Raw genomic sequence first — 22,021 nt, 5'->3', positions numbered from 1 at the left:
CTAAAAAAAACAAAAAAGTGGGAAGGGAGGAGTCTTATTGAATTATATAAAATTAGATTGCCTTTTAAGATAATATACAGAAAATTAAAAGGCCATGATAATTAGGAAAAATGTTCACAATACTGTGTATGCAATTCAAAGGATTGATAACACTAAGAAAAGGCCAATACCATAGTAGAGAGAAAAAGAAACATAGCTTAATGAGGTGACCAACAATTATTTCTCTCACATACAAATAATCTTTAAAACTGGCTAATTCTAACATTCAAAGAACATGGATTTTAACAGCAGTTTAAAAGTGATGGATATTTAGGTTGTTTCTATGACCTGGCTATTGCAAATAAGTACTGCAGTGAACACATGGATTGCAAACATCTCTTCAAGATACTGATTTCAATTCACTTAAAAATCACATTACTTCTGAGCCAATGAGTTTATGGAACTGTATTGTAAGGGAACAGATAAAGTAGAGACAGATAAATATTTAGGGATGCTCATTGCAATATTATTTGAAATAGCAACAAATTGGAAAAATGAAATGTCAAACCTTTAAGATGGTTAAACATACATGGTCTGTACAAGGGTGGACCTTTCCTGTCATTTAGACACACAAAAAATCTGCACCCAGCAATAGGCCACATCATCTGTAAATAAAGCAGTTGTCACTAGAAGAATGTATACTCATGTTTGTAAGTATGTATAGAAATGCATGGGAATAACTGAGGAAAGAAATACAAACTTAGTTAAGTTTATCCCATAAGGGGGGATTTTCACTTAGTACTTTATATACCCCTCTTTTTATTTGAAATGTTTTCAGTGTACATATATGACTTTCATGTATCAAAGTAAAATCAGCAGCATATTTTCATTCTGAGTAAAAGAGAAAAAGAACATGAGGTGAGTCAGAGCTGTGTTCTACTTGCAGGTTCCCAGTGAACAAGAATATTTATAAACTCTTTTACAACATGCCACATTTATATAAAATGCCTGCTTCATTCTTCCTTCTGCTCGACAAGCATTTTTGATTCCTAAACTGCAAAGGCACTATGCTAGGAATTGTGGACATTCTGAGACTAGTAAAACATGCCCTTTACTATAGAAAACATAGAGGCAGATAGGTGAGCCTGACCCAGAAGCAGCCAATGGAATAGAGGGGAGAATGAAGCCAAGCTGCCCCCTTGGGCCTGTGCCCCCAAGCTGAAGAAGTAACATTAGAGAGCAAGGGAAGAGTCCAACAGGGCAGAAGACAGAAGCATTGGAAAAGTAAAGGTGTTTTGGGGCTTAAAGAACATTTGGGAAAAGGAAAGGAAGCATGTCCCGCTATGGCACAGCAGAGCACGAGCACATCATACTTCATCATGGCTAAAATAAGTGCACCCAGTTTCCCTTCTCTTATTTGTGGGTACCCTGTGCCTATCTTGTCACCAAGTGCACACTTATTTGGATGGATGGATGGATGGATGGATGGATGGATGGATGGATGGATGGATGCATGGAAGGAAAGATGGACAGATAGAAGGAAGAAAGACAGGTGGTTGGACAGAAGGGAGGGAGAGAGGAAGGGAAGGAAGGGAAGATGTAAGGAAGGACAGGTGGGTTTATTGAAGGAAGAAAGGAAGTATGGACAGATGGAGGGAAGGACAGGTGGCTGAAAGGAAGGGAAAGAAAAGGACAAATGAACTAAGGAATAAATGGACACATAAATGAATGTGAGGTGCTGAACTTACTAATATTACTTCAGATCATAGAGCCTCAGGTCTATTGCTGTTCTTTCACTTGAAACCTTGAGGAATTTCCCCTAAGAATAATGTATGCTTATAAAAAAATGTAAAGGAATGTGGAAAATAAAAACACATACTGAAGGTCATTTAACAAACTTTTACTAAGTTCCTAATAAATCCCATGCCAAAGTAAAGTGTAGGGGCTGTGTTTTAGAGGACGGGAAACCCTATGTCCTGGACAGTCTGCCCTAAGTCAAAATTTTCACTCTCCCTTAAGTAAAGTTGCATTGCATGTAACTGGCATAATGAGATTCAGAGACCAAACAAGTCACAATGGAATGAATGCTTTCTAAACAGCAACAGGAAGAAATCCAGCACTATCTGCTGTGGGGAAAACTCCCCTGATGTCAACTAGGCATTACCAAAAGTGAACACTGCAGGGCCTCCCCGGTGGCGCAGTGGTTGAGCGCTGGGTTGTGAAGCTGCCTGAAGCCTCCGGGGTGCGCCGGTTCAATCCCCCGCTGCTCCCCGGCCACCAGGAGGAGGGTCCCACATGGCGCACAGACCTCTCCTGCCACCCACTGCTCCTTCAGCAGTGTGCTTCGGTCCTTCTGCCTGCTCTGCTCCCCGCTCTGGCTCTGGTGAATTCTCTCACCCTCCCACACGTCTGACTGTACCCAGTGCTTGTATGAACAAACAAACAAACAAATAAATAAATAAATAAAAATAAATCTTAAAAAAAAAGTTTTCTAATATAACTAGTAGGTCATGAGTCAGTGAGTACTCTGTGGGATTTGGTTGCTTATGCATCATAAGAATAGACATTCCCATTCAAAATTGCAGGAATTTTTTTCTTCCTGACCTACTGGACTGTGGCTAGGGAGCAAAAATAAGGAAGTTGGTTTAAGAGGTGAACTTGCAGTCAAACCAAGGTCAAACCCCACCTCTGCCCAAATGCTAGCTATATGATCTTGGACAAATTACCTTTTGCAGGCTTAAATTCCTCCTTTATAAAACAGATATTGTAAAATTACTTCTCTTTGGGGGCTTTTATCATCGACAGATGAGATACAATTGAGGGCCTCCCTGGTGGCTCAGGGGTTAAGGTCAGTGCTATCAAATTATCGCCAGCCACTGCAGCATGAGTTTAATTCCCTGGCATGCCTGGGAGATGACCCATGTGGCGCAGCAGACCTCTCCTGTCTTGCCCTCTGCTCCCCTTAGCAGTGTATTTCAGTCAATCTGCCTGTTCTGTACCCTACTCTGTCTCTGGTGAATCCTCTCACCCCCTGCACCTTTGGCTTACACCCCAGTTCTTATATGCATAAAATAAATAAATATTTAAAAAAATAAAAAAAGATATACAATTGGTACCCCAGTTAAAAGTTTAATAAATAAATCTTTGTAATTCCCAATGTTAATGTTTACTTCATGTATGTAAGTACAACTACTACACAACTAAAATAACACAAGCTCCAGAAAAATACTTCTGCCCATTAGCTGTTGTCTTGAAGTTTTCTCAGACTTTGCCAAATATACTTCCAACATGCCATCTTTATTTATTTATCATACATAGCTCTGTGGCTGGAAAATACATGGTGTTGGACAAGTGTTTGCTGAGTGGCTGTGGTTATTTCTGCGAAAAGGACCACCAGTGGCAAACCTGGGACATCTCAACAAAGACTTCAGGAATTTGAAAGCTGCTCAAAATCTTATAACAAGAACTAAACTAGAACTTCCTTTCAGTGTGAAATTGCTTTCCCATTTGGTTAAGCTAGAACCACTTCTCTGCCCCCTCTTTTAATTATCTCCAATTTAATGTTGATATTCAGAATTCTAGAACCTGTCACTATCATACAGATAAGGGGAGGTCATTGGAGCTAAGAAGGCAGCTTGAAGTCACAGAGGAAACAATGTACCCAAATAAACCCTAAATTACAGCTTTTAACAGGGTTTCCACCCTGGAAGGATGATGCAAATGTTATAAATCTACTTGTCCTTCATTAGACTGTGAATAGTGTAAGGCCAGGAACTTTGTATGTCTTTGAATATTCATTATGTGTGGTTCCTGTCACAGAATAAGAAACCAAATGCTTCTTGACTAATTGAAGTGAACAAGTGGCATTCAGCCATCGCCTCCATTTTTTTTTTTTTTTTTGAAGAAATTGAGAAGTGGAGATGGAAGGAAGGGAGAGAGGGAGAAGAGATGGATGAACAAATGAACTAATGAATAAACAGACACATACTGAATACAAGGTGCTGTACCTACTAATTTTATGTCACAAATAATTTTATTTCACACCATAATACCTTTCACAACACAGGACAGCAAGTCCCATAGCATTTCAATAAACATGATTAATGAATGGACTGATGGTAATCCTGAATTAGGAAATCCAGATACCAGAACCAAGGTGTTGTGCCTCTAGCAGCCTCATCACAAATAGAGTGGAAAGAGACAGGATTATCATGGTGTATGTAGTAAGATCAAGTTAGGAGCCCTCCTGCTCAGAGCACAGTTGAGGGGGTCTCCTGAGAGCCCCACTTTCCACACCACTCCAACAATAAGGCCTAAGTTAGAACAATGAACCAAAGTGATACATATGAAGATTGACGGAAATATGGCTTGATATATATTTATTTGAAAGAGTTCTAGTAACTTTACCACAACTCAGTGTGGCCTAACTTATAACAAGGATTCTTAAAAATGGGAAGGCAGTTTTAGAATTTGGAAGTCAGTGTCCCTCCAATCTTATGTGTTCTTACCTCCGAAGTCATGATAAAGGGATTTACTGAAACTAAACAAAAAAGAGAAAGAAAAATAAGTGGAAAAGATAAAACTGTAAGAGTAGAAATTTCAGTTTATAATAACCAAAACCAAACAGTCTTCATATTCAACCTAAGATCAAGGGTGTTAATTGAGTTAATTGGTTCATGGTTCAAAATGATTGGATTGAATAGGCCAGTAAGCAGCCTTTAGAAAAATATGGAAAATATTACTGGTAAAATGAGTGAGTCTTTCTCTCCCTTTTCAAAATCCCACTAAAATTAATAAAAAGTGTTCATCAACTATGACAAAAAGAAGTGGTGAAGGAGCAACAAGCATGTCAATAGACAGAGTTTACTTGATGAAGGTAAATTCTAGCAGGCAAGAGAAAGCTGGGTGTTGGCTGCTGGGTACAGAAGTCCCTCAAAAGACAGCAGAGTTTCACAAGGCTCAGGCACTGCAAGGGACTAGCTGATGTGTGCACTCGACGCGTTGTCCTCCAGACTGCTCTGCTGTGCACAGCTGGGGTCGGTCTTTGCAAGTTCAGATGAACAGATGGACAATGAAGAGCCAGAGAGTCTGACTCCAGGATACCAAAAATAGGGAGAAAGGAAATAAATCTATGCTAATGAGAACTCAGGCTCTTTTCCCTGGGCTTCCTTTTGAAAGAATAGTTTTTGCCTCATGAAGGAAGTTGGAAGTGTCCCTTTGTGAAGGAGAGAATCCTGGAGGTCTGGGTATTTGGGGGATCCATCAATGGCCAAGCACTGATGGGGACTCCCAGTAGATTCAATCCAAAGAAATAGTTATAAGCAGTTAACCAGGGATCTCCAGAAATTGAGGAAAGGTCAAAATGCAACAAAGACCAGGATTAAAAGGTAAGGAAATGTATAAAAGAAAAAAAAATGAACATAAATATGTTTAAAGATATAAATAATAGCCTGACAGAATAAAGAGAGAAGATATATTGTCCAGGAAACAAGGCATAGTGCTATTTTAAAACTACATCACAAGAAAAAGCTCTTGGAAATTAAGACTATAGCATGAGAAATTTAAAAATTCAGCATAGCTGGACAATGAAGTAAAGAATATTTCCACAAAAGAAGGGAACATTTTTATTTTTTTTAATTTTTAATTTCATTTTTTTCATTTTTTTAATTTAAATATTTTGTTTTATATAATTCTTACATCTTTTTTCATCTTTGCACAATGTATGCATTTTCATTTTGGTTATATTCCCCATCCAATTGCACCCCCCCCTATTTTGACTAGTCCTTCCTTTCCCCGCCCCTCCCTCCCCCCCCACATAGTGTGTCCCTGGTTTATAGTTGCTTGTTGCTTGTTGATTTTGATTTTTACTTTGTATTGATTAGTCTTTTTCCTGGTCTCTTATTTAGGTTTTCTAAATCCCTGCTATGAGTGAGACCATCTGGTATTTTTCTTTTTCTTTCTGACTTATTTCGCTGAGCATGATCCCTTCTAGCTCCATCCATGTTGCTGCAAATTGCATGTGTTTATCTTTTTTGATTGCTGAGTAATATTCCATGATGTATATGTACCACATCTTCTTGATCCAGTCATCTATTTTTGGGCATTTGGGTTGCTTCCAAAGCTTAGATATTGCTGCTATAAACATAGGCGTGCAGGTGCCCTTTGGAATTACTGTTTCTGTGTCATTTGGGTAAATACCTAGGAGTGCAATTACTGGATCATATGGAAGCTCTATGTTTAGTAGTTTAAGAAATCTCTACACAGCTCTCCATAGTGGTTGGACCAGTTTGCACTCCCACCAGCAGTGCAGGAGAGTTCCCTTTTCTCCACAACTTCGCCAACATTTGTTGTTGTTAGTTTTTTTAATATGTGCCATTCCCACTGGTGTGAGATGGTATCTCATTGTAGTTTTCATTTGAATTTCCCTGATTACAAGTGATGTTGAACATTTTTTCATATGCCTGTTGGCCATTTGCATTTCGTCTTTAGGGAAGTTTCTTTTTAGCTCTTCTGCCCATTTTTTGACTGGATTATTTTCCTTGTTTTTGTTGAGTCTCATCAGCTCTTTGTAGATTTTGGTGATCAGTCCTTTATCATTAGTGTTGTGTGCAAAAATGTTCTCCCAGTCAGTGGGGTTTCTCTTTGTTTTTGTTATTGTCTCTTTTGCTGTGCAGAAGCTCTTTAATATGATGTAGTCCCAGCTGTTTATCTTTGCCTTCACTATCACTGCTTTGGGTGATGTGTCTGTAAGGAGGTCTTTGACGTGCATGTCATGTAGTGTTTCGCCTATATTTTCTTCTATGTATTTTATGGCTTCAGGTCTTATGTCTAGTTCTTTAATCCATTTTGAGTTGGTTTTTGTGCATGGTGTGAGGTAGTGGTCAAGCGTCATTCTTTTGCTTGTAGTGACCCAGTTTTCCCAGCACCATTTATTGAACAGACTTTCTTTGCTCCAATTCATATTCTTTGCTCCTTTGTCAAAGATTAGTTTACCATAAGTCTGTGGGTTTATTTCTGGATTTTCTATTCAATTCCATTGGTCTGTGTGTCTGTTCTTGTTCCAATACTGTGCAGTTTTGATGATTATGGCTTTGTAGTATAGTTTGAAGCCTGGGAGTGTGATGTCTCCATTCCCTTCTCTTTTTTTGTTTTGGAGAACTTTGGCTATTCAGGGTTTTTTGGATTCCATATGAATTTCATCAATAATTGTTCTATTTCTTTGAAGAATGTCATTGATATTTTTATTGGAATAGCATTGAATCTGTATATTGCTTTTGGTAGGATGGCCATTTTGATGATGTTAATTCGCCCAATCCACAAGCAGGGGATGTCTTTCCATTTCTTTGTGTCTTCTTCTATTTCTTTTAACAGTGTTTAATAGTTTTCTTTGTATAGGTCCTTTACGTTTTTTTGTTAGATTTAGTCCCAAGTATTTGATTTTTTTGTTTCAATAATAAAAGGGATTTTTTTTTTTATTTCTTCTTCTTCAGGTTTATTGTTTGTGTATAGGAAGGCTACTGATTTTTTGCATGTTGATTTTATATCCTGCCACTTTACTAAACTGATTGATTAGTTAATTAGTTTTTCTGTGGAGTGTTTGGGGTTCTCTATGTATATCATCATATCACCTGCAAATAATGATAGTTTAACGTCTTCTTTTCCTATTTGGATTCCTTGTATGTCTTTTTCTTGTCTTATTGCTCTGGCTAGGATGTCCAGTATTATATTGAAAAGCAGTAGTGAGAGTGGACATCCTTGTCTTGTTCCAGATCTTAATGGAAATGCTTTTCATTTCTTCTTTGATCTCATTAGTCCAGAGGTCTTCCAGTAGTGTGGGTTTCAATCTCCATGAGGTAGGAGAGTTCCTTGCCTTCTTTTTATGGTTTATTTCTAGTTTGATGCCTTCATGGTCAGAGAAGATGGTTGGTATGATTTTGATCTTGGTGTATCTGTTGATGTTTGTCTGGGGTCCCAGCATGTGATCAATCCTGGAGAATGATCCGTATGTGCTTGAGAAAAATGTGTACTCAGATTTTTTTTTGGGTTTAGTGTTCTGTAGATGTCTGTTAAGCTCAAGTGCTCTAGATCCTTATTTAGAGCTTTAGTGTCTTTACTTATTTTTTTGTCTCATTGATCTATCCATTGTTGATAGTGGTGTGTTGAAGTCTCCTACTGCATATGTATTTTCTCTGATGTCTGTTTTCAAAGATGATAATAGTCGCCTGACATATTTTGGTGCTCTTTCATTTGGTGAGTATATGTTAATGAGTGTTATTTCTTCTTGAAGTATTGTCCCCTTGATCATAATGTAGTGACCATTATGGTCTCTTTTTACCTTTTTGAGTTTGAAGTCTGTTTTATCTAAGTATAGCTGTTCCTGCTTTCTTTTTTGGTCCATTTGCTTGTAGGATTGTTTTCCATTCTTTAACTTTGAGTCTATTTTTAAATTTTGTTGTTAAATGTGTGTCCTGGAGACAGCAAAAGGTTGGGTTTTGTTTCTTAATCCAGGCTGCAACTCTGTGTCTTTTTATTGAAGAGTTTAGTCCATTTACATTTAGAGTTAATATTGATATGTTAGCATCTGTATTTGCCATTGTTTTCATCTTTCCTCTGGTTTTATTTATTCATTTAATAACTTTTTTTGGCCTTCTTTCGTTGTTATTTGTCCCTCTGTTGGTTCTGGCTTTAGGACTCCTTGTAGTATTTTTTGGAGTTGGGGTTTAGTCATAATGAAATTCCAGAGTTTCTGTTTGTCTGGGAAGGTCCTTATTCTTTCTTCATAGAGGAAGGAAAGCTTTGTGGGATAGAGTATTCTTGGTTGGTATCTGTTTTCTTGGAGTCTTGACTATGTCCCTCCACTCTCTCCTTGCCCGTAGTGTTTCTTCAGAGAAGTCTGATGTCAGTCTGATTGGTTTTCATTTGAATGTTATCTGTTTCTTTCCTCTTATCAGCTTCATTATTTTTTCCTTGTCTTGGATTCTTGGGAGCTTTACTATTATGTGTCTTGCTGTATTTTTCCTTTTGTCATGGAAGTTTGGTGTTCTTCTTGCTTCTTGTATGTCTATTTTCAGCTCCTTCATATTTGGGAAGTTCTCTTCAATTATTTCCTTGAATATTTTCTCTGTTCCTACATCTCTCTCCTCTCCTTCTGGGATTCCTATAACTCTTATATTTCTTTTCCTCATGGAGTCAGATAGTTCCCGAAGTCTTTCTTTGGTCTTTTTCCTTCGTACTTCTCTTTCCTTTTCTGTTTTGGTTCTTTTTATTTCTGTATCTTCAAGAGTACTTATACATTCTTCCATTTCATCTATTCTGCTTTCATTGTTTTTCCTAGATTTCTTTAGTGCCTCCATTAATTCTTTGATCTCCTGCATTTCTTTTACTTCCCTTTTACTCAGTTTCATTCTTCTGATCATTGATTATTTTTCCCTTATCATTGTTTTCCTTCATGACTTCTGTCAGTTTTTTAATTACGGCAATTTTAAATTCTCTTTCTGGAAGGCTCAGATGTTCTTCCAAGTCACTGTCGTTGCCATCTGGTCGGTTGTTTTCTTTATGTGGTGTGTCTTTCTCCTGAGGAGTTGCTAGGTTGCATGTAGTTTTTCTTCTCCCTGCTGCCTGTCTTCTAATTTGCTGTATGTGTTGGGACACTGTGCTGCCGGTACTGGCTGGCATCTTTTTGGTGTGCTCTTTGTGGGGTTTCGGAAACTTGGTCCAAAAGAGTCAAATACTGTTATGCCAGAAGTCTAGTGAGACAATGGTACTTTGAGTATGTTTTTGGTCGCTGTCACAGACTATTTCCTCCTTTTGTGTTTAATTACAAAGGTGTGTCTTGAAGTCCCACAAACTTCCCTAGAGGTGGAGCAGCTGGATTGCACTCTGGGTTCCAAAAAAACTGGATCCCACTCTGGGCTCCAACTTCCTGCCAGGAGGGACCAGGCTTGTGGGGGCCTTCAGCTCACCTCTGACTGTGCAGGGAACCTTCCCCCTCTGGCTCTGCTGGGAGCCTTCTGCCAGTTTCAAGCAATCTCTGTTGAAGAAAGTTCCCTGTTCTAAGATGGCAATGCAGAGACACACTCACCTGCGCGTCCAGTCTGCCCTGGCCTTGGGTGCCCGCTCCGCCTCTGGGCTTGGACTGCTGGCCAGAAGGGGCCTGGCATGGGCTAAGTTCCCAGCTCACCTCTGGCTCCACCAGGAGCCTTCTGCTGGTTTCAAGTAGTCTTTATTGAAGAAAAGCCCCTGTTCTAAAATGGCGATGCGGGGATGCACTCCCCTGCGCGCCCGGTCTGTCCTGGCCTTGGGTGCTGCTCCCTCTCTGGGCTAGGACTGCTGGCCAGGAGGGGCCTGGCATGGGCAAACTTGCCAGCTAAAAGAGGGGAACATTTTTAAATTAGTCAAAAATACTTTTAAAAACAGCTAGAAAGTTGATTTAGAGGCCTTAGTATTCACCTAATTGAAGTCCAGAGAGAGAAGAGAAAACAAGGGAATGAAAAAAAAAAATCAGAAAGGAATAACACTGAAACATTCTGCAGGAATCCAGGGTAGGTTACAAACATCAGCAATCATGGAGTAATGAGTAGCACTGTTAGAGATGGCTGGTTCCAGCATGGATTCCACAGGTGCCTGCACTGACCACTAAGTGAAAAAGACGGAAAATATGTTTAGATTTTCAAATTCAAAAATTTACCTCACACACATCTTTTCTCAACAAGTACATAGAGACCATGCCTTCCTCAAACAAAGATGTGGATTTTAAACAAAGACACAAGGAACAAGGGTTAAAAAATACGAATAAGACAGGAATTTCCAGGAAACTCAGGAAAAAAGGTTTAGAAAATAAATTGGGTATCAAGTTCAGAGAAAATAAGTGGTCTGGAAAGAAAATGTGGTCAACTTACACATCACACATCTCAGCTGGAAAAAAATTCTTCTTGAGGAAAATTTCTGTTTGACATTGTAGGGGCAGGAAGGCCACAGTTCAGGTTTTCTGATCCAGAAGAGAGTTAAGGAGAATCTTGGAACCCTAAGTGGGTTTCTCAGGCTTTTATTGAGCTGTTACATATAGAGTAGCAAGCAGAGGTTCCGGGGGCCAGGAGGCCAGCAGGCCTCCAGGCCCCCAGCAAGTCTTCACTCTGGGCTTCTCTGGCTTCTCTCTCTCCTGCTTTTCCCCTGCTTCTTCTCCTGCTGCTTCTCTTTTGCTTCTCTCTGTGACTATCTCAATACTCCTCCCATGGCTCACTGAAGTAAACAAGACAGCTTGCAACAATGTAACAACTACAGTTGCCCTATCAGGCAGGGCAATCCTAGTGGTGGGAGGGCAGAAAACCCTGAAAAACCATTTACCTTGCAGACATAATTATAGTGTCTGTTATAACAATATGTACAACAGTATTATAATAATATGTGTAAGTGTGTGTATGTGTGTCAGTGCGTGCATGTGTCTAAAAGGACTAAATCTTTTTCTAGATTTAGATCCAATATCTAACGTGGTAAAATCAAATAGTAGAGTAGACTTATTATTTAGAGAAATAGAACAAATGCTAAAAGAAAAGCCATTTGCAGTGGTTGCTGCCAGTGTTGGGCAGTGGTTAAGAACTGCTGTTTGACTCTAGGCTTTGTAGAACAATTTGACTTATCTGTTCATATCTTATATAAAATATAGAATTCCGGGGCTCCCTGGTGGCGCAGGCAGTTGAGTGCAGCACTGTGAAGCAGTCTGCAGCCTCTGCAGTGAGGGTTTATCCTGGCCGGCCTCCCAGCAACCCACATGGCGAGCAGACCTCTCCTGCCTTGCCCGCTGCTCCCCTCAGCAGTGTATTTCACTCAGTCTGCCTGTTCTGTTCCCCACTCTGTCTCTGGTGAGTTCTCTCACCTTCCCACACATTTGGCCTGTACCCTGATTCTTTTATGAATAAATCTTTAAAAATATATATAGAATCCTGGGCTTCCCCGGTGAGGCAGCAGTTGAGTGCTGGGTTGCGAAGCTGCCTCTGCGGCGCCGGTTCATCCCCGGCTGCTCCCCAGCCACCAGAGGAGGGTTCCACATGGCGCGCAGACCTCTCCTGCCGCCCGCTGCTCCCCTCAGCAGTGTACTTCGGTCCTTCTGCCTGCTCTGCTCCCCGCTCTGGCTCTGGTGAATTCTGTTACCCTCCCGCGCTTCTGACTATACCCAGTGCTTGTATAAATAAATAAATAAATCTAAAAAAAATTAAAATATATATAGAATCCAAAAGGGATAGGAAGTGGTTAGAGTATATTATAATAGAAGGATAGAAAAATATGACTTTTAGAATAAAAAATAGAAAAATACATGTGAACTGTTAATATAAAATTTACTGTTTTACTTCCTTTGGCTTATATAACTTTTTTATTTTTGTCAGTAAATGTGTTAAGTGATTAAAAAAAATTATTTTTGTGCACATGCATGCACACAAACACTATGACTTCATGCCCCACCCAGAAGAGAAGTGTGCCTTACTTGGGAGGTGGAGGCATGCCCTCCTTCTGGCACACACTTTGTGAGCCTGAGCTAACAAACCAACAAACGCCAAGAATAGAACTGTTGTAGAAGAGTTCCCCAGCAGGGTGTGTGGAGAGTCCCTTCTCTCAGGATGAAACTGTCATCCCACAGAGACTACTGGAACCGAAGGTACCTGCTTGGCTGTAAGCTCCCTCAGAGAAGGAACCTAGCTTAGTATTGTTTGTGTTATTAGTGGTACATATAATGCAGTGTGACTTAAATGAATTTTCATCAGTAAGAGTGAGTGGATGAAAATGTATGTAATGAGGAGGCAGAGAGAATTATACAGTCTTGCAGAGATGAAAAACTAAAATCAATGGGGTCAATAATTCCAGGAGAAACTGATTTTATTTTCAATGATTAGACCTGCCCAACATTGTCATGATGTCTTTTGGAACTATAATGTGCCATTGTTGGAGTCTTTGAGGAGGAACTGGATTTCTCAGTTGTTTGGGAGCTCTATGTTCTATAAACTGATCCCACATCTGACAAACTTCATTGTGATTCCAGGTCCAGGGGCAACAGAAAGCTGTTCCTTTCTCCTATACGTCTGCATGGCTACAAATCACTGTAGATCTTCATAAAGCTTCCAGGAAGAATAGTTCTTTTTTGCATTTAATTAAGCACTGAGGGTTCCCTTTCTCATATTTATGCTGTGGGCAAGTTTATAAGTCTCCTGATTTGTCAGGAGTTCCTAAGAAATATGGGGCAGAGACCTGTGCTCAAGGGGTCCCTGTTGGTATCTGAGAGCATCTCTGGCCACTTCTGGGGCATTCAAGAAGCCCTCACACCACCACCTGTACCTTGTACCTAGGGTCTCCCCATACCTGGGGTCCTAGAAAGGTAACTGGCAACTTGACTCCCTTCCTAGATCCCAAATCATACTGAGCCAGCTTCTCAGATCTGTGCATCCCACATATGCACCACTCCCCACAGTCACCCACACACTAACTGCTTGTCCTCCTTTCTGCTTTCTAGATGTCTCTGGGGTCACAGATTGATTTACAGAAAAAGAAGAGACGGGCACCAGCTCCCCCTCTGCCACAGCCTCCACCACCAAGCCCCCTGGTGCCCAACCGCACTGCAGACTCCTTGGAAAAGAGGAAGAGCGCCATGGGTGAGTGAGTGTGCACTGGCTGCTTGCTCTTGTGTGGAATTTGAGCACTGCTATTAATATTTGCATCGGCCTCCTCCATGGCGGCATTAACCTGGAAAATATTTACACTAAAGAAAGAAAGTCTGGAAAAAACACTTGTGGATTGACTTAATACCTTATAGGTACAGTCCCTGTCTGCTGTTGGCATGTGTTGGGGAGGGTCGAGAATGGCTGGAGAAGGGGAGAGGGGTGAACAGTGGAGAGTTTTAATGTAGATGTGTGGCATGTCCCTGAGGCCACTCTCCGTGTCCCATTCAGCAACCTTATGTTTTGCCTTTGACCTAAAGGCTGTAGCTCCAAAGGGAAATATTCCAAGGATGAGTGGTTGTGTTTTTAGTAGTGGAAACTTTAATATGAGCTACTTGGCTATTTGATGGCATTTCCGCCCTAGTCAATACCTCATTTTTAATGATTTAGGATTTCACTGTCTCGGAAATGCTAAATGAGCAATAGCCTGTATTTCATATCAGTTCAACCTCTTTCCCAAGAGAAAATGCTGTCACAGTTAAAGAAACCTGACTGGTGGTTCATTAAGAGAAACCTAATTTTCTCCTTCTTTATGATGAGACTCCCATTCTGACTTCTAAACCCTCTCCCTGCTCTTTTCGTGAATGGGTGACAACTCTCAGAGTTACTGTTCTTTGAAATTTTAACAAGCAACCACTTTAAATAGTACTATGGATTGTGTCTGAATCCTGTGAACCTCCAGGACATATAACCCGTTTCAGCCCAAGAAAGACCTCCTGATTTAGGCTTGAAAATCTGTGTCTGACAAACTTGAAGAATAGGCCTAAATGTGGGCAGTCACCTGTTGTCTAATGATGTCAGAAAAGGGAGGCAGAGGGAGAAAGCTGTAGGGACAATTCCCTCACTAAAGACCTTGCAACAAACAGAAGGTATGGATGGTAAAGGCAAAGTGGAGGACTGAAGTTTCCTTCCTGCTGATAATAACTTTGAATAGTTTTTGAGGTGAAGGGGCTGTAGAGAAGGTCTTGGTGACTATTTCAACTAATTTCAGACTTATATCCCCATCAGAAATCCCCATAATTAAAGTTGCACTAGTAGTACAACAAGCAGAACTTTTAACCAAAGTCTTGGCTTTAAGTTTAAAAAATACCAATAAGCAAGTAATGTGTACTCACAAAATAATATTTTGGGTATTTTTTTCCTGTTCAGATTTTAAGACAGTAAGAACATGCTTTTTTTTGGAAATTATATTAAAAATAGTATCATGGTCAACTAGATTTGGGTCTTGACCCAAATTTTCTGGTAAACAGAAATAAGTCTCCATTAGAGAGCATATCTTCCCACAGGCCATCCCCTTTGGGATGCCTCCTCAGTCGTGAAAACTGGATCAAACTACCTCATCCAGACTGCTATTGGCTATTTGCACCTTGAAGGCAGTCATAATGTATTGAAATTAGTACTTTTCCATATCTGAAGGTCTGTAACCAAGGGAAGGAATAAATGAACATGTATCTAGATTAAGAAATGATGATTAATATTTTTATTAACAATCTATTGAAGAGCATAGAATCTACTACGTATTAGCAGACCCTAAGCTTTAAAATTAGAAGAAAGTATTTTTAAAAGAAGTAACAGTAAGAATGACTTACAACACTAATAATTCATATTATTTGTTTATAAATTCTTCAACTATAAAAAATTTTATGAGCAGAAAAGGCCATTTTTATGTAAAAGCGTGAACAGATCTCCAGGTGTAAACACATCAGAGGGTCTGAGCACAGAATGAAGCAGGGACATCCCCAACTCAAGATCCTCTTCCAAAAACAGTTTGAAAACTATGATCCTAAACTGTGGATGAGGTTGATAGTATAAATGGGCTTAAAGAGGTAAGCAACAAACAGTGGTTATTCATTCTGGGGTAGATAAAAGATACAGAAAAGCTTCAACAAATCTGTGAATCTGAAAAAGAGTAACACAAAACATGGAGTTCCTTTTAACTTGACAGAGCTGTTTAGGAGACTTATAAGAATAGTTTCAAGTACAGCTCTTCAAATTTAAAAAGTGTTTTGCCTGCCAGAAACAAATTACAGCCAGGGATATATTTTCAAAGTGGCCCAAGGATCAGCCACTCTATGTGAAGTGTTAGAGTATGGGTGTGGTAGACTGCAGTGCTGTGAGGTTGGCTTTGGTGCTGGGTGGGGCCGGACTGACCCTTAGGTTGTTCATGGTAGAGGCGAGCGATAGGATGTACCGCTTGGTGGGTGGACTGAGCGTCTCTGTCCTTAACCATCTGAAGTAACACCCCATTGATTCCATGTAGGTATTGGACGGCAGGTGCCACAAAAGCCTCCCAGAGGCACTGCTCGGGGACCCCCTCATTTAGTGCTCCCCCCACCCCCACCCTACCCTCCTCCCGACACAGATGTGGCAGAGCCTCTCAGCTTTCCTGGGGAAGGCGCTGGTGCCGAGGCCACCGACCTGAGACCCACACGTACGTGCCTCTTGTTTTCTTCCCCACTAAGTATTGGCCTTTCAGTTCTCCCCTCTGTGGTGTCAGGCTGGGTTTCCAGACTTTCCATTCTTTCCTTGGGATGTGTGTTCGTCTCCTCTCCAGCTTTTCCATCTAAATGCTCAATGCAATATGTCTGATTTCACAGTGAATGTGCTCCCAATGCTGTGCAAGTACTCCAAAGAATGATTTAACAGCTAACCACCATTAACCATTCAGATTGTGGTTAACCTCAACCAAGATTGTACCTTGTGAGTGGAGTTAGTTAGCTGGGAGCTGAAGTTCAACTTAGAGCTGACCTCAGTGCTCTGCAGACAGCAACAGCAGTCCAGTCCAGCATGACAATGACGTGATTTGGTTGATAAGCTCACCCAGGAGAGCTGCAAATGCAAAGATTTGTGTTCAAGGGTGGTGAGGACTTATAAACTAGAACTTTTGAACCATATGACTAACAACTAAACATTAGGATTGCTACCTGCAGAGAAGGAAACTTAAGCACCAGATGGAGAAAGAGCTTAACATGAGTCTATCAGTAGCCCCAATTAAAGGCTCATTTTGTTTCTATTTTTGTCACACCCTATCTGTGATCAAGCTGTCTTCATTGTTTCCTGGGGTTTCTTCTGGACTTTAAAAAAATATTAGGTAGAGCAGTCCTACCTCATCAGCCCATGCTCTTTTAGCAGACTTACCCTTGTCCTGTGGCAGCAATGCGTCATTAGAAGGCAGACAGTCCTGGAGGCAGTTTTCTGACAGTGTCACTGTGTTCAGCCCAGTGAGCAGTGGTGTCCACATGAGCATGTGCAGTCATCTGGTGACAACATTCAGACATTCCTCCGCTGGGCATGTGTTCTTTTTCTGCCTTTGGTAATGACCACTGGCTTGCTGTTGACTCCTAGGTAAAGAAGATAATTGTGAGTTACTTATGTGCTTATCTAGGCAAAATAATCCTGATTCATTTTCTCGTTCTTCACAAATTCTATCTTCAAAATGTTTAGATCCCCTTGACAGGGTTGCACATGCTTCCAGATGCAAATGATGTTTTTTAGGGTATTCAAAAATTAAGGGTCATACATGTCAGTCAGAAAGAAGCTGTGGCTCAGAAAGCTGAGAGTATTTTCACCTCTGATGACAGTGGGTGTTAAGTGCTACTCCCCAAGACTGAACTTTCAGTCACCTCTCCTGCTGTCACCCATAGATTCTTTTCCCTGGGGGACCAGCAAGGAAGGAACAGCTGAGTGAAAGTTGGAAACCTGAGTAACAAGCTGGGGACAATTAAGGAATGGTCACAAGACCAGTGGCTTTGTAGGGCTTCATAGGCTGGGAAAGTATGTCCTCATAGACCCCCTCATACACATGACCTCAAGCAAATCTACAGGTTAGCCTCCTCCAGGGTCTCCACAGGTTGGGGTCACACACAGTATATGGTGTCTGCCAGAGAGAAAGTCAGACAATATTTGAGAAGGCTGCTTACAAAGGTCCACTTAGTTTCCTCTTGGGTCTCTTCCATGCTGTTCACTCCTGCCCTCAGGACTCTCAAAAAGAGGTTTAGGGAAAGAATAGAACCAGCAACAGAAAAAATAAACTCACTGTCTTCCTGCCACCTGGTGTCATCTCCCTTCCTGCCCCATGCTAATTGTCCCTATGCATTTATCTCCCCAGATGCATGTGGTAGTTCACTTTTGCCCTTCTCTTTTCTTCTTTCCCCTATCACACACCCACAAAAATGATAGTTGCAGAGTGATGGAGAATGAGAGGAAGAGGGAGTAGAAGTCCCAGGAGGTTCAGTGAATCCTCAGGACCTAGTCTAGGCATTGCAGTCAGTGTTTCTCCCTCCCATGCTCCCTGCTCTTCTCTCCTGGCTGCTCCTGCACCAGAAGTTAATGTGGCAACTCAGAACTTTAATTTCACCTAAGAGAAATACCTTGGCCCCAGTTTATAGTATTAAAACCTGAGGTTTTCTGCCCAATCAGGCAGAAAACAACTTGCTGACTTTGGTCCAGATATTTAAAACAGTTAAAGAAAACAAAGTCTATGTTGTCATTTTTTCCCCACATAATGTTGACATCTTGGTACTACTTTCACCTTCTCAAGGGATTGCTGGCACAGAAAAAAACAAATGGATGTGAGTATCAGGTCATTGTTGACATAGATATTTCCCCTATATCTCTAGTCAAATTCCTGATGATTCTTCAGGATTGCTCAGTAGTTTCATGGCAGACAGAAGATGCCAGTATAGCTACTCCCGAGTTCAATATTAGACCTATGCTCCTTGAACAAGAAATGGTGTTCATTTGCATCCATCCTTCAAGGACTGGGTAGTCCAACAAGTTCTTGCACATGAGACAGGTGGCCCACACCACAGATCTATTGGGGTAGAGTTTGTGAGAAACTAAGCCAGAAGAAGTTATGTTATTAGCCCAAGGTCTTACCCCATAATTGGTAAAACAGAAATTAGCATTGTGTTATCACTGACACCCAGTTATGCTCTTTCCATTAACGTACACTTTTCTACCATCACACCAACCACCCCGTGAGACAGCTGTAGTTTTCACATTATTTGTGATTTGTACATTAGATGATATATTCTGCTTAGGTTGTCCAAGGGAGAAATACATTTTCTTGAAAACTAGTAAGCACAGTCAACACTCTTCAGATATAAAGAATTAAATAGCACATAAATAATGGATTTGTGTGTAGTTGTGAGGCAGTGATAAGACATGCAGGGTCCTCCCTGGTGGCACAAGGGGTTAAGACGCAGCACTATGAAGCTATCTGCAGCCACTGCAGCACAAGTTCGATCCCTGGCCAGGTAGCTACCCACATGGTGCAGCAGACCTCTTCTGATTCACCCGTTGTTCCTCTTAGCAGTGTATTTCAGTCAATCCTCCTGTACTGTTCCCCACTCTGTCTCTAGTGAATACTCTCACCCCCCACACCTCTGACCTGTACTCTAGTTCTTGTATGCAAAAATAAATCCTAAAAAAAAAAGACATTTAATAAGTCCTCTATAGTGCCACCTTTTATTTGTGTCTTTCACACTTTAGAATGTTCTGTTCTAGCTGCCTCCCCCCTCCCTTGCCCTTGATCTCTTGTCTGTAGATCTCATGAGATCTCAGTCCCTATGACTTTGCCTTAGTGCTGCCAACTTTCCCTTCTACTGTCAATTACCCTAGCCAGGCCCTAGACTTGTAGTCCAGGGACTAACCCCCCCCATTTCCATTTTCCTGCTGAAAGTGTTGACAAGTGTTATTATAGCCACATTTACCAGGAACAGAGGCAAAACAGAGAAGGGCATTTATCTCAGGCTTCTGAATACTTTTTGAACTAGTGCAGTTTGTGATCAGAAGAGGAAAATGACATCCCCTAATATCTACAGTGGACTCCCAGAGGCTACCTTTGTGCAGCCTGTTCTCCAGGCCACACTGACTGGACCCACTGTAGATGTGGGTCCTCTGCATACTCTAGGTATCATCAGCAGGGTGATTCTTGTCTCAAGATCTCATCTTTGACGCCTGCCCCTCCTTCCTGCCTGGATCTCCCATTATCCTAGACATTTACTCTTTACTCACATTCTGTATGAGAGGTTGTAAGGTCTTACTCATATTTGTATCCATTCTTCAACTAGCATGTTTCAATAAAGAAACCCACCAGAATAAGTCTCAGCTGCTATTTTAAGTATCAGATTACAGTGATTCATGCTGTTCAGTTCAGCTCCATTAAACTGAGATGTTCCAGGCAAAGGACAATCAGCACCAGCACTTAGGTCAGTCTATAGGACATTCTCAAAGGAATCATTATCATTGTCATATGAAAGCCTGCGATGCTCACACTTGAGCAAACTCTGAAGTCTCTGTAGTGTTCTGATCCCCACTTCTCCCTTTTCAGCCATTTTCTGATCTGGCCTATCAGTATGCCCTAAGTGGTGGGCATGTTGGTGGCTCCAAAGTGGTTCTCCAGTGACCCCACCTTCTCTCCTTTCCCTTTGTCTAAGCCTCTTTCCTGAACGGGGACTATATTTAGTGACTCACACCCAATGAAGCAGCAGTGGGTAGTCTCTTGTCACTACTGAGTTTAGGTTAGAAAGACTGCGCTTACACCTCAGGTACACTCTCAGCCACTCTGAGGAAGGTTGGCTCCCATGAGATCTGCTGTGTGGAGAGAAGGGGCCTCCAACCAACAGGAGGAACTGAGGCCCTCAGCCATCTGTTCTGAGAACCGAATCCAGCTGCACATGAGCGAGCCTGGCAGGAGATCCTCCCCTGAAGGAGCCCATAGATGAGCCCACAGTCTGATGGACACCTTAATGCAGTCATATGTATCAGAGGCAACCCCTTAAGCTTTGTCCAGAATCCAGACCCACAGAAACCATAAATAATAAGCCCCTTGGTATGTATTGAGGTAATTTGATCTATAGCAATAGATAACTAATACAATTTGCAAGTAAGATTAATCCTTATCAAGCCTACATAGCCAGTGAGAATTCTCTTACCTGATGGAACTCAGAAACCCAGAGTAGAACAGATTCAGTGTTAGTTGAATACAAAACCTGTGGTTCTCATCATAGATGGAGCTTTTTTTAGGCTTTTTTCTCTTTCATCTTACGAGCTGACCTCCCTGTGGACTGGTGATGAGGGGTCTGAAGTTGTTTCATGTGTCAACTCCAGACACTCAGATTTTCTGGGAAGAGTATCTCTCTTTTTTTAAAAAAAATAATAAATTTTATTTTTATATTCCTCCATACAATTGCAAACCCCCCATTCTGACCCCAATCCCTCCCCTCCCGCCCCCCACCCCCCAAAAAGTGTCTCTGGGTCATAGTTTTTGTTGATTTTGATTTTCACTTTCTTATAGTTATTCATTTTCCTCGTCCCTTATTTAAGTTTTCTAGATTCCTGCTATGAGTGAGACCATCCGGTATTTTTCATTTTCTTTCTGGCTTATTTCGCTGAGCATGATCCCTTCCAGCGCCATCCATGCTGCTGCAAATTGCATGTATTTATCTTTTTTGAATGCTGAGTAATATTCCATGGTGTATATGTACCCCATCTTCTTGATCCAGTCATCTATTTTTGGGCATTTGGGTTGTTTCCAAAGCTTAGCTATTGTAAACAGTGCTGCTATAAACATAGGGGTGCAGGTGTTCTTTGGAATTGATGTTTCTGTGTCCTTTGGGTAAATACCTAGGAGTGGAATTGCTGGATCATATGGAAGCTCAATGTTTAGTAGTTTCATAGGAGGACCTCCCTGCAAAGGGTTAAGCACAGCACTGTGAAGCTATCTGCAGCCTCTGCAGCATGAGTTCGATCCCCGGCCAGCCAGGGGACCTCTCCTGTATGGCCTGCTGCTCCCCTCAGCAGTATATTTCAATCAGTCTGCCTGTTCTGTTCCCCACTCTGTCTCTGGTGAATCCCCTCAACCCTGCACCTCTGGCCTGTACCTCAGTTCTTGTATGCATAAATAAATAAATCTTAAAAAAATAGTTTCATAAGAAAAGGAACCTTTCCCAAAACCCCTCCAATGCAGAGTTTATCTCATTGTGCGCAGTTGTGTAACACAGTGACCCAAACCCAGCTGGAACCACCTTAGATTCAGACCCATCCCAATAGTTGAGAGCATTCACTGAGGTGCATGGATGTCACTGGTCAACATTGGAGCTCTGTTAATTGAGAAACACCAACAATGCATGTTCTCTACAGACAACAGTGCCCACCATGCTTGGGTTGAGCCTTCAGTTTGGTTGCAGTCTAGAGAATGTAAGACATGTTTCTGGGTAGGTGCAGAAGCCAGTGGTGAAGATTAAGTGCTTGACTCCAAGACAGGATGGCCAGGCTTCTGAAACTAAGTAATCACCAAACCATCATCTTCATGCAACAATTTCAGTGCAGGACTA

General features: G+C 41.2%; 1 protein-coding gene across 1 annotated transcript in view; it reads left to right on the top strand.

Moving 5' to 3' along the window:
• The window catches only part of COBL (cordon-bleu WH2 repeat protein), a 205,408-nt gene that overhangs the window by 92,963 nt on the left and 90,424 nt on the right, over positions 1 to 22,021 (top strand). The window contains exons 8-9 of the mRNA XM_054695880.1: positions 13,478 to 13,616; positions 15,943 to 16,113. Coding sequence (XP_054551855.1) covers positions 13,478 to 13,616; positions 15,943 to 16,113 — 310 coding nt within the window. The remainder of the gene's footprint in view (positions 1 to 13,477; positions 13,617 to 15,942; positions 16,114 to 22,021) is intronic.

Source organism: Talpa occidentalis, unplaced genomic scaffold (genome assembly GCF_014898055.3).
Source record: "Talpa occidentalis isolate TD23 unplaced genomic scaffold, MPIMG_talOcc4v2.1 talOcc4.10, whole genome shotgun sequence".
Taxonomy (NCBI): domain Eukaryota; kingdom Metazoa; phylum Chordata; class Mammalia; order Eulipotyphla; family Talpidae; genus Talpa; species Talpa occidentalis.
The sequence above is the reverse complement of the archived record's forward strand: the minus strand, read 5'-3'. Positions and strand labels throughout refer to the sequence as shown.